The 13508-nt window shown below is 40.0% G+C and overlaps 1 protein-coding gene across 3 annotated transcripts in view; it reads left to right on the forward strand.

Moving 5' to 3' along the window:
• Nucleotides 1-13508, forward strand: part of aplp2 (amyloid beta (A4) precursor-like protein 2) — a 77902-nt gene that overhangs the window by 30733 nt on the left and 33661 nt on the right. For all 3 annotated transcript variants that reach the window (XM_061719809.1, XM_061719810.1, XM_061719811.1), the window contains exons 2-3: nt 6890-7063; nt 10247-10376. In XM_061719809.1, coding sequence (XP_061575793.1) covers nt 6890-7063; nt 10247-10376 — 304 coding nt within the window. The remainder of the gene's footprint in view (nt 1-6889; nt 7064-10246; nt 10377-13508) is intronic.

Raw genomic sequence — 13508 nt, forward strand, 5'->3', positions numbered from 1 at the left:
AGACCACGTTCATACGTGAGTAACATTCAGAAAAGCACGGCAGTCAACCTGCACACGCCCGCCCCCCCTCGCCGCCGCTGCTGTTTACTCTGTGTCTCGCTGCCTCTCCCTTTTCCCGGCTTCCACTCGCCCTCCTTTGTCTCTCCCCTGTAGATGAGCTGCACGCAGCAGCAGGTGATCACGCTTACACATGATATTACACCTCACTCTGACTCAGTAATGAGAGATGAAGAGACTCATTTGTTAGGTGCGGCAACAAATTTTCCATAAAGTGTGTAAGCGCTGGTGTGTATATCGCAAGTAACACTGAGACTAAAATCAGATTCAGGATTATCTAGATGGAGACATTTTGTGTTATTTTATGGGGCAAAGTGACATTTTGTACCTAAAAAAAGATTGCCTGTTTTTTAAAATCCAAACTTTTCCACTTCTTGTGTCAAAATGTTGACTCAACTTGAGGTATTAAAGCAATCAAGCCGAGCCCTCTGGCCTCATAAAGACCTCCTTGTGTACGAAGATGAGTAAGCACCAGCTGACACACACACACACACTTACAAACACACACTTACACACACACTTGGATTTCAGAATCAACAAGGACATTTCATAAAACTTTCTTTTTTTCCAGCGTTTTGGTTATTTATTTATGTTGAGCACGCCCTTTAAGGTAACCTTGGGAATGATTGACATCCAGTAGTCAAGGTGGACATAGCAACCATCTTAAAAGCCGTCCACTCACTCTCAACTCAATTATCTGTTGAGAAGAAAACAAGCAGCTGTTACCATCACCTTTGTTCACGATCAAGGATTTCTGTTTGATAAGAGTCATTTCAGCATTTTTTTCTTACATTCCAGAGTCAATTATCCCTCTCTTTCTCTCTCTTTGCGTCCCTGATGAGGTCAGTTCTCACATCATAGCTAATTTTTGCAGTGAGTAGTATTAGCCTCCGTTTTTCATAATTAATCACAATAAATCTACAATTTCTTCTTCTTTGTTAACATCTGAGCAGCGTTCCTCTTCTGTGTGGCCTTCATGGTGATAAACATGTCTGTAACAGACACCGAACCTCAGCAGTGAGTTGAGTGAAAGAGGAAGTGAGGACTGTATGTGGGTGATGTAATCTGCTGCTAGAGGCTCTGGAGAGTGGTCTGCCTGAGCAGTGTAGGCCAGAGGCCATGAATTATGGCTTATCCAGCTCCATGGGGGTTATTGATCCCTTCTCGTTGCACCTGTCTGAACCTGACTGCATGCAAAGTGAGCTCAGGTGGAGGTCCTCACCTCCGCACCAGATCTACTATAATCCTGGTCTGAGCTTGTCCATGACGAGCCTTCGCAGTGCAATCCTTGATTGGAGCTGCCAAATTGCTTTCCATCTCATCGTGATGAGATCCCTGATTATTGATTGATTGATTGATATGTTTATTTGGTCACGTTGTAGAAGTTAGTTGTCGATACAAAGTTTTTTTCATGTAGATCAAGCAATGACCAAAAGGTGTAGACTGAAGCCAAAGCTTATTTTGTCTACCCTTTTAACATAATATAACCACTACAGTGCAAGATTTGAAAAAAATGAAACAAAATAACTACGTGAGCATATCCATATACATATGAGATAAAGAAAGAAAAAAGTGAATAAATAAGAAAAAGAAATAGTGTTGCTCAAACTGGCCTCGGCTTAACAACATCAAGATGTGCATACATTCATCCACATGCACCAAACCCACTTATATATACATTGCTGTGCATACATACATACATGCATATATATGCACTTGTTTATACCTGTATACACATACATACATGTACACTCATCTACACATACATGCATACATAAGCATTCATATACATACATCCATATACATGCATCCTTCCATAGACATAATACACACATAATTCTGTCCATAATTTTGCAATAAATTTACATAATGTGGCTATACCAATGATTTATAATTATTTATGATCTTATCTTTCTACATATTTTTTAAATATTTTAGTGTATTGTATTGTATTGTAGTGTATAGTGTAGTGATTACCTGTGGAACACCACCACCACCAGGCAGGACCACCTTTACCTCCCTGAGATATTTCTCTTGGTCCTGACCAGACCTGGGAAACCAGATTCAGAAAGAGCAGATTCCTCCTCTGAAGATTCTCCAGAGGTCGTGTTTCTTCAGAGAAGATAACAAATGAAGTGTTTCAGTGGAGATGTAAAGTACACAAAACTGTGCTGGTCCTGTAGATGTCTTATCACATGTTGGTACAAATGCTTAACTGGGTTAAATCTTATTTATTTGACAAATGACAGTTTGTACATATTAATGGCATGTCCTGTACACATACCAGAGTTATGGCATTCCACAGGGTTCTTGACAAGGACCACCTCTGTTCTTCTAATTCATGCTTTTTTGTGGTGCAATATCATACAAAAAATGTAACATACATGTCAATTTGTTTGATGATTACATTCAGACATTTTCATCTAGGACGCCTACTGTAAGGGAACTAATCAGTTACTCAGGTTACAAGCTTCTACTAATTAACCTGTAATTTTTTAACTGAGGTCTTTATTCATGGCTCGAAAAACCTCAGAGATTACCTGTTCAACCATATAGTTATTTCTCTAGTATTACTGGGTTCCAGTACTACTATTGGAACATTTTTATGTTGTATTGACCAGGATTTTTCTTTTAATTGACATCTCAAATCAACATCTAACTTTCATCTGCATTATTACCAACATCACGAACGTCAGTTTTAGCAGTTAAAATAAAGAAAAGTATTTATTATAATTCATTTTAACTTGGTGTCCAAATAATTCCCTTTAAAATTGTTAATTTATTTGAGAACTCTGCAGGAAAGATCACATTTCTCCTGTTTCAGCCTCTTTACACTGACTCCCTGAGAAATGTAATAGTGTTTAAAATCCCTGACATGTAAAGCTCTTAATGGGCAGGTCTGTCTTATGTCAAAAACGTTTATGTTGAGCAACATTTTTAAGTCTGGGATTGAAGGGTTTCTTTGGAAACAGCTCTCAGTTTAGTTACCATACACAGACTGCTTTTAATACTGGGCTTAAGCTATATTTCAGTGTCAGAGCTTATATTTACCTCATTGATCTCTTTATACACTGTTTTATTTTCTCCTTTTGTATCCTTTCAATATGTTTTCCATTAAGTTTGTTTCCTTTTTTTCTTTTACTGCTATTCATGTTTGTTTCACTGCTGTTCGAAAGCGACACCTGCGGTGTTTCTAATATTTGTTAGGCTTTTGTCCTTTCAGCTTTGCTTTTGCTCTTCGTAAAGCACTTTGAGTTGCATTTGTACTCGAAAATATGAATAAATACTGATTAGGGCTGTGCGATTAATCGATTTTAAATCTAAATCGGATTTATTAATCAAGACGATGTTAAAAAAAGGAAAATCGGAAAATCAATTTTCCTTTTTTGCAGCTGGCTGCATTACAGACAGAGCTCGTCTAGTCATCTTTGTTTGGTCAAGAAAATGGTAAATGTTGTCACTTTACTAAACTCAAGGAGGATTTACAGTATATTTCAATTGCACTTCATTCCCAATAAGGACATTTGTTTGCTATTTTTCTTTAAAAATGAAGATAAAATATTTGAAACAATTTATTCCATTGTCTTTTGTAGTTTTACCAAAAAAATCAAAATCGAAAATCGGGTTTTCAGAGAAAAAAATCGAGATTTTATTTTTGTCCAAAATACTGAATATATATATAGTCGGGTTTAGTTCTTCCATGTACATTAAAATGATCTGCTGTGCAAATAGTAAGTAGTCATAGATGTTTATAATTATGTCCTGCAACTGTCAAGAATTTTGTTTATTACTTTAAATTACTGTAAAACTGACATGGAGTTAGTGTTCACTTACATTTACCAAAACCGTCCTCTCATCTTGAACCAAAACCTTTGTTTGTGAACGTCGGACCTGGGAGACGTTGTCTGCTTAATGGGTCTGAAATTAAGTTTCAGAACTCGTCACCACAATCTGAATAAGAGACCAAAACTCATAATATGTCATCTCAAATGCCGAGGTGGTTGTTTCTTCTGTAGTCGTGTCTCTCTGGCCCCGTCGCTCTACTTCACGTATGATTGGATAAATCCCACAAAGCAGCTGTCAGATGTTGACCTCTCAACATCTGACTTTGCAACTAAAGCTTTCATATGTGCAAGTTTGGCCCAGAGCGGCTCTTTCTTCATCCTCTAACCGGGGCATGTGACTCCAGATTAAAGGTGGCGGTATTAACTTCCTCCACTCGGCCGCCTCCTCTTTTGTTGAACTTGAAGAATTAAGGACATCCTGAGACAAAGAGGGATTCAGCGCGGCGTTGGAACAGTCCCAACACTTGTTTTTATTTCCCTTAATGTTGTATTTGTGGTAAGCCTGTCACTACCGCCATTGTTGTTCTCCCTAACGTGATGAAGTGGTGGCCCCGCTTCCTCAGCCTCTCGTACATGCGCTGATTACATCAGAGAGCAGAGAGGGAAAGGACAGCAAGCAGGCCTCTCTATTTGCTGCTTAATTGGATTCCCTTTAATTGCTTTTTTAAACAATGATTCATGCTTAGGTTTTTTTTTGTTTTTTAATAAAAGGCATTTATATTATCAGTGTTTGCAGTTGTAAAATACAGCCAGCCTAATGTTTAATCGATGACGAATGACAAAGTCATAGAGATTAATGGAGGAAACCACTAATGGGTTTACATACATCTGTGGGTGAAAATATTAAAATACAAGGTTTTTTTTGTTACTGCAGATGAGTGTGAGTGTGTGTGTGTGTGTGTGTGTGTGTGTGTTCAGTTGATGTGTATGTGCAGACTCAGCTCTGGCTGGCGCTGCAGCTCATCACACGCCACAGCCAACTGCTGATTACACAGCACTTGTTTTGTCCTTGCTCTTTCTGTTCTGCGCCCATTGTCAGCACGCACGCCTGCCCGCGCAGAATTAGAGGGAAAGCTCTGTCGAGTGCACTGTTACTCAAGTAGTCGTCCTCTTCAAACGTTACGTCCTTGCTTCTGTGCGGCAGAGGACACCTCTGCCTGCGTCTCCTCCCGGCTGAGGACCGAGAAACCGCTTAGACCTCCGTCCAACAGGCCTGGCTCACTCTCTGCATCTCTCTCCAGGGCTAAACACTGTTTGCTCAATCTAATATCATTATGAAATCACGAGGGGGGGTCAGTTCCAGTCCATTTCCTGTATGGTAGCCTCCCTAGAGTGTGTTTGGGGATACTCAGGAATGCGGAGATGCATCACCTCGGCCGTGGCAGCCCCAGCGTGGGGTGAACGTTAGGCGGCCTCGGTGAGACTCTGATGCTCGCCCAGCGCACAAGGAGAGCCGAGTGTGGGGAAGCTGGTCACGCAGTAGTTTTGAATGTGTCCATTTTCTCTGGTGAGCAGGAAAGGGCCGGCAGGCTGGGCGTCCGTCCTTCCTGCTTGCAGTGGGAGGGACTGCATAGCTCAGTCAATAATGACGGGGAGGACGTGACAATAATGGCAGATTTCCTCTCATGCTCCGAAGGTGGGGAGGTGAGCTAAGATGAGACATCCTGATAGACAGAAATATTACAGCAAATCCTGAGATAACGTTACATTAATAACATTATATCCATCTATCTTGTGTTTGTTTACCTTTAATAACTAAGGGGGGTGTTTGCAGTACTCGAGTTGTAAAAAAAAATCAGGGGGGATGGTGGATTTGATCATATGGGGACAGATAATTTGTGCTGATTACAAATAATATAATATATTACAAATAATAGCAGTGACCAAAACACCTGCAGAAATACTGCAGGAATGACATAGCAGCAGTTAAATGCAGCCTTCTGTAAGCTTTAAATATCCACTGGGCTTACATCAAATACATCAAAACACAACAATAAAAAACAGTTTTCTGAACTTATCAATATGACTCTGTCCTTCACAGGATAAGTAAAATGGATCACTGCAAAAACTCAAAATCCTAACAAGAATATTTGTCTTATTTCTAGTTAAAATGTCTCATTTTAGTAAAAAAATCTCATTACACTTAAAACAAGACTCATCACTGGAAAAAACAACAATTTTCACCTGTTTCAAGTAGATTTTCACTTGAAATAAGTAGAAAAATCTGCCAGTGCAACAACATTTTTTTGCTAGTAATGAGAAGATAAATCTTGTCCCACTGGCAGATTTTTCTACTTATTTCAAGTGAAAATTTACTTGAAACAGGTGAAAATTGTCAAATAAGTTATTTTTCTGGTGATGACTCTAAATGTTGAAATAGCAGTAAAACCACATTCATTGATGAAACGACATAAGGGATGGAAAGGGGGGATGGCAGTTTTACAGGGGGGATGATTTTGACTGTTTTTATTTCAGGGGGGATGCCATCCCCCCTCATCCCCCCTCAACTCCAGTACTGGGTGTATGCAAGCAAAGTTCTGCCCTACAGCGGGAATGTCCTGCCAACGGCCGGTTTTATCTTCTGTTTGTGCAGTGACTCAGTGGGCATCAGAGCAAAAAGAAGAAAAAAAAAGCTGGTTTCACAAATCCAATCAAACCTCTGATCACTCCACCATCAACCAAGCCAAGCGTTTCCTGGGTGCATTTAATTTCTCCGCTGTCTGAACTCCCCCGCTCTGTCAGCACTGCAGCAGTAGCAATAGCATCCCCGCCGTGTACATGGAGCCGCTCCATCACATCACGTTTACTTCCAAATATGCTTTATGTGGCCCGGTTTCATAGTGCAGAATAGTTTATAGACAAAGCATCCAGAGGCAGGCGGTAGCTCAGGTCCGTCAGGCAGATTATTTCCCAGCTCTTATGAGCTTTACAGCAACTGATGGCTTCAACCCCCATTTATTTCTTTCCTCCTCTTTGTCCTTCCGCAGGCTCTAGCTGCCAACGCAGGCACAGGGTTTGCCGTGGCCGAACCACAGGTGGCCATGTTCTGTGGAAAGCTCAACATGCACGTCAACATTCAGACCGGCCGCTGGGAGCCCGACCCCTCTGGAACCAAGAGCTGCGTAGGAACCAAAGAGGGCGTGCTGCAGTACTGCCAGGAGGTGAGTCACCGCGACACGCACATCTCCATCCTGTTGATGTCACCGTGGTGTCGAAATCCAGGCACCGAAGGCAGTTGAGGAAAAGTGACTTATGTGTGTTGTCATCATAATCACTCCTCTTCAGGGAAATAAAAGTTGGGAGGAACATATGAACGTCTTTATTCCTCTTTTTTTACTTCCATGTGACGGGTCTAATAATGTCAGAATAGCTATTTTTTAAGTGTAGCTTTGATTGTTATGGTTGATTAAGACTTAACTTCTCTGCATCCATCCAAACATGATCCATTTCTTTTCTTATCTGTGTGTTTTGTTGTTAACAAGCTTTGGAACAAAAAAGTAAATATATTAATACATTTTTTTGAACCATTTAATGCCTAACATGAAATAACACACAATCATTTTTTATTTTATTTGAAGTGTTAATATATTGAAATCAAAAACACTTCCAATCTTGTGTTTAATAATTTCCTATGAAATTATTAAACATTATGAATAAATTATGTAAGTTAGTGTTTGTTTTTTTTTTTGTTTTTTTAAGTGTTCTTATACATTTGTGGTATGTATAAAACTTTAAAAAAAAGTTATAGTAGTATAAACTTTTTTTTCTCTTTTGGGATCATGGGGGTGATACAAATGTCTCAGAAATTCATGTATCAAGTATGATACATCCGCTATTACAAAGTTAAACTACATACAGAATATAATTTGTTTGTAAATGTAATATTCTAGCGAGCTTTTATTTTGTAATCAAAGAGGCAGGAAGTTAGAGTAGGAAGCTTTTATTTGCGTCTTTAATTACAAAATAAAAGCTTCAAAGCGTATTAATATATACATATTACGTTTATATATATACTTGTAGGGTAAACTTGACATATTTAACAAAAACGAACAAACATACTGAGGCCAGAACGGCCATAGTTGTCAAGGCATTGAAATAGTCAATAAAAGGGTTCCACTTAAAAGAATAGAAATTAAGATTCTTGCTGCCTTTGATAGTAAAGTCCAGATTTTCTTTTTCCAATTTGAGAGAAGACATATTGTCTTTACGGCATCAGGGATGTACACACCTAAATATACTACAAACACATGTAGAACTGACAACACGGATGAAAAACAGCAGTCATTTCTAAAAGAGGACTTTAGAGCGTCTCTTTGGCAAAGATGTGAAAGTCAGTAGTGTGTGTTTGCAGAGAGGTAAACCCAAAATGGTGATCAGAGGATCCATTTTATCTTCAGCGTGATTCTGGAAAAGTCGGATCAAAAGTTGTCCAGTTCATGACGAGAATAAAACATGTGGCTCAGATGCGAGGAGATGGAACGACATCAGTCAGGGGTTAAATCTTCAACGATCGGGACTTTTTAATCCCCTCTTTTAACGGTAAACACGAGTTCTGGTGACGTCTTAATAAAGGACATCAGCTACTTTAAAAAAGTGCGAACAATCAAAGTCTCAGCAACTTTCACCCGTTTCATCTTCAGCTGCAGACGGCTGTCGAGCCCAACCCTGAACCTGGAGCCAGAGTCATGAGTAGTTTATTACCTGTGGCTGGATGTGCAGCCTGTGAGCTTTTATTCAAATTTTATTGCTTCATTTCGAGGCGAGGTAGTATTTGCATTTGATAGTAGTTGCTGCGGGGATGAAAGAAGTCTTTCAGGTTGTGCAGTGTAGCCTTGCACTCGTTCAGATGTATCTGCAGCCCTGCTGATTAGTTAGACGAGAAAATGAAAACCAACCTCGTGTCCGTATGATTGGAAAAAAAAAAAAGACTCAATGAATTAAACTAACATCTAGTATTTCATGTAATGAGCTTCAGAAGTGCTGATTCAGAAATGTTGGAAAGAGTCATTATATTTGTCTCTCATTCAAATAGACTTTCCCTTCCAATATGCTCGGCACTTCTTTCAGATGTCTTTTTATTACTTTACATGAATAGATACGCATAAATACATAGTTTAAATGGGTATCTGAACAGGTTAAATCACAGGTGTTGCTGGGGGACATACGTTAGTGGGCTGGAGGAAGCCACTTTTCATTTCGCTGTGGCGCGTCATCAGAGGGACACTTAGGTTCTTCTGGTGAGACGGATGTAATTTACAGTCGGGTGGGTGACGTTTCAATTACTGCAGCCTCTGATTTTAAGGATGTTTTTCCAACCTGAGGTAGGGCTGTTCGATTTTGCCCAAAAATAAAATCTCGATTTTTTTCTCTCAAAATCCGATTTTCGATTACGATTACGATTATTTTGTGAATTGACAAAAAGCAAAGAAATGATTTCAAATATGCTGTTTTTTTATTGAACATTTGCCCCATTGGGCTTTAAGTGCAAACTTTGCTCTTATTAAACCAAAAATGAATGAATAAAGTGCAAAACTCTGTAAAATAAGTTGAAAAAAAGTTTTAAAAAATATAATAAAATATAAAGTTTTATCTCTGGAAAAAAAAAAATCAGCAAATCAGCACTTGTAAACGTACAGTAAGTTATATTTCCAATTAAATAAAACAAGACATTTTTCTAATTAAACTAAACTGGGTCTTTGCATGCTAAATAATAATGCAACCCATGAAGGAGGTAGAGGTGTGTAATGTCAGTCATTACATTTGCTATTCACATTTGCAAGTTTTTTGCAAGGAACACGAGCCGGTCTACGGCATCTGGCTTGAGGGATGCCCGGTGGCATGTTACAACGCCCCCTCCTACACTAAAGAGCCTCTCCGATGGGGCACTTGTCGCAGGTATTGAGAGGTATTTCCATCAATCATTACTATGCTATCAATCATTAATGTGTGTGCAGACAAGGTAAAAAAAAAAAAAAAATAACATTAACATCGTTCTAATTACATAATCGCGATTACGATTTAAAATCGATTAATCGAACAGCCCTAACCTGAGGTTATCCTCACTTGCTTTAACCGGTCTCTAATATTATGGTTCGCAATAGCCTCATCAAAAGCTTCAGTTGCTTTTTTTTTTTTTTTTTTTTTTTTTCTTTTTCATGACATTTTGCTGGCATTTGGAGGAAGTGCACATTATTGTGCTCTTCCAGTGTTTAACAGATGGCATCTAGAGGGTCTGGAGCATGTATTAAAGGATTCATTGAAGCTGCTCTTACTGCGACACACACAAGCATCAAACCCGTGCGCCCTTATTCATCCCGCTCTTTCGCCTCTTCTTCCTCTGACAGATGTACCCCGAGCTGCAGATCACCAACGTGGTTGAAACCAATCAGCCCATTCGAATCGAGAACTGGTGCAGGAGGGAGAAGAAGGTGTGCAAAGGCCACGCCCACATCGTGGTGCCTTACAAATGTCTAGGTGAGTTTCACGGGCTGGAGAAAAAACAAATGTTCAAATCACGCGCTCTGCTCTGCCCTCCTTCCTTCTGTATTAGGCTTTTGTTCAATGCAGACAAAAGAAGCTTATGAGTCATCTCAGCTTCAGGCAGAGGTGGCAAGGAACAACACTGGAATCTGATTCACTTGACTAATTTTGGCCCGGAGCTGCAGATTGAGCAGATCCCGGCTGGATGGGAGCTAATGTCTCCCATAATGACGGTGAGGGGTGCTGAGAAGCTGGGGGCTGTTATTGCTGGGGAAGCTTGCTGAGCAATAAAGCACAATATCTTAGCCCCCCTCCCCGGACACTGTCCATAAACTCGCACTGACACACGGGGTCAGGGACGGAGGGAGCTGGAAGAAGATCTGCTTTTATTACTCCTCATTTCTCCATTCGTCTGTGCTGTCACAAACAAGCCCTCGCCTCCTCTGTCCCCTGCAGCGTGGCTGTAATCGGCTGTGGCAACATGGCCATATTCAGCTTTATGAAATGTCACATACAGCCTCAGACTTTGCAGGGCCACATACCTCTGTGACCCCCCCATCCGAGTTACAGAATCATGGCTCACTGCTGCATCCTGTATTTATGCAGCTTCCATCAGGTTAAACAGACGATACCGCCTCTTTCAGTTAAGGTTTACATGTCAAAGATAATCACCAGGTAAATACAACTTAAGGTGAACAAAACAAGACAGATTACTTATCTTTAGTCGTTAAAACCAGCTCCGCAGTGGTTAATATCTGTTCAGCGAAATCTCAAACAGCGTTGCGGTGAAATAGGACGTTCATCCTTCCTGCTCCAGTAAGAATTAAGAGGTTCAGTTGCAGCCAGGTGTTGCTAATCGAATCTCCCAGATTAATTGATCATCAGCAACTTTAATTACCTCCATAGAAGCAGAAGTTGACATTTCTTTGCCGGTGCAGAACATTAAGGTGTGATAAGGTGTGTTAACTCAATGCCTAAGAGGTAAGACAACAGCATAGATCTAAGAGAAGCGGTTGTTAATCAGGGAAGGAGCTTTAAGGCCATTTCCAAACGATCAAGGGGTCGATCATCCTGCAGTAAAAGATTAATTAACAGATGTGCATCTTAGGATCAATAGGCCTGAGTTAGCATTTGGAAAAGTTAAAGTTCACGACGGTACAAAAGCTAAACGAAGTATTGCCAGGAGAAAGACTCCTCTATAGAAAGAACAGAACAGAACTGCTTTTTGGAAAAAGAGACCCAAGTGGAGACTTTTGGCTCTAATCCATAGGTGTCAAACTCATTTTGCTTGGCGGGCCGGATTTGACCAATTTCTTTCTCACGGGCCGCACGCTCAAAATAACAAAAAAGGTGGGACATTTTTTTTCTAATTCTTTTTTTTTACTATTGTTATCTAATCCAATATCAGTTTAATTAATTTTAAAGGAAATATGGACTTTGTTTCCACTCTAATTATGTAAAATATATTTCTTCAGGATCTTTTCTTGAAATTTCTCGTTAGTTTTTCAAATTATGTAAGATACTTTTAATATCATTTTACAAAGATAAACAGAAACAAGTATGTTTTTTATATTTCGCTTTTTTATAGGAAATTTAATTAAAAGCAAAATATTTCTTATTACATCCGAGAGTCTTTGTGATTTAGAGATTTTTCCAGTATAATTAAGTGTATTTATTTTTAAAAATTGGCGCGGATATTTACGCCAGTGTGCCGAAAAAGTCAGCACTTCTTCTTTTAACTGTTTTACTTTGCCACTATCCTCGTATTCAAAACTGAAATTCTCCATTCTCATCTTTTTTAGCAGTGATATTTTTCCTGCGAAAATATATAATAGTAGTCAGTTAATAAAAATAAACGACTGTCTACAAAGAAATAAAATCGGCAAATGCATTCTAGAAAACTAAAGAAATGTCAAACTGCTCTCTTTGTGGAATAACGATGGATTTGTAGAAGAAATATATTATCGGATATGCTGCGATTCATGGCAATTATTTATGCCTTCCTTTTTAGTAAATTAACATTTCGTTTTTTTGCGTTGGAAATTTCTCTCGGGCCGCATGAAAATCTCTCTCGGGCCGCATGCAGCCCGCGGGCCGCACATTTGACACCCCTGCTCTAAGCCATGGCGCAGCGTTCAGTGAAAACCAAACCCATCCAGCGGAGTGGCGGAGGGGTGGTGATTCGGGTTTGTTCTGCAGGACCAGGGCACCTCGCTGCCATGGAGCGGCTGTGAGCTCCTCTGTGCAGCAGAATATTCCAGCGTCGCGTGTCAGGCCATCTGTCAGACGGCTAAAGCTCGACTGGAACTGGGTCACGTGACAGGACTGATGATTCGAAGCGCGACAGCAAATCTACACCAGAAAAAGTGACAAGGGACAAGAATCGGACTGGGGCAATGGTCCGGTCAAGTTCTGATTAAAAAGCTGTTGGGATCACAGACTAACCCTGTTAAACTGGGCCGACTGTCATTTTCCAAACTGTAAACATCCAACTGAGATCGACATGCTGCGTTGAAGCAGGTAGTAATTATGTGATAATTGCAAAGAAAGTTTGTCAAAATACTCCACAGTGATACGACAGATTGATGACACCATACAAAACAAAATTATTATACTTTATGTGATGATACTGGTGCTAAAGGTGTTTTTTTCCAAGCAATTGAATCACAGCTTCTACTTAGTGTTTCTGCATTTAGATTCATATAAATAACTGTAATGTGCAGAAGGGTTGTTCATTTGAGCTTGGCTAAATTTAAGAGCCGCTGAGTCTTTCTGTCCATCTACGATGTTCGATCTCCTAACTTTACAGAAGGAAGGAAAACCGTCCTCCTCATTGCTTCAAGCACTTTCCCGGGGCCCTGTCATCCATCCCGCTGCTGATTGAGTTGTGCTGCTTTCTGGGATGAAAAAAAAGCCATTAGCAGTTGCACTGGACTGTGAAATGGACTGTGTTCAAGAGCGCTTTTGGCGAGCGCGGAGGAGGCTTGGGGAAATGCGCCGCAACACAAACACACAACTCCAATAACTTCTCGGTAGTTGAGATGGGTTTACCGATTAAGAAGGTTCAACGGCATAATTGGGCTCCAAAAACGTCCGATATGCTGCATCTTTGAAATGTGCTGTCAA

This window comes from Cololabis saira, chromosome 4 (assembly GCF_033807715.1).
Source record: "Cololabis saira isolate AMF1-May2022 chromosome 4, fColSai1.1, whole genome shotgun sequence".
NCBI lineage: Eukaryota > Metazoa > Chordata > Actinopteri > Beloniformes > Belonidae > Cololabis > Cololabis saira.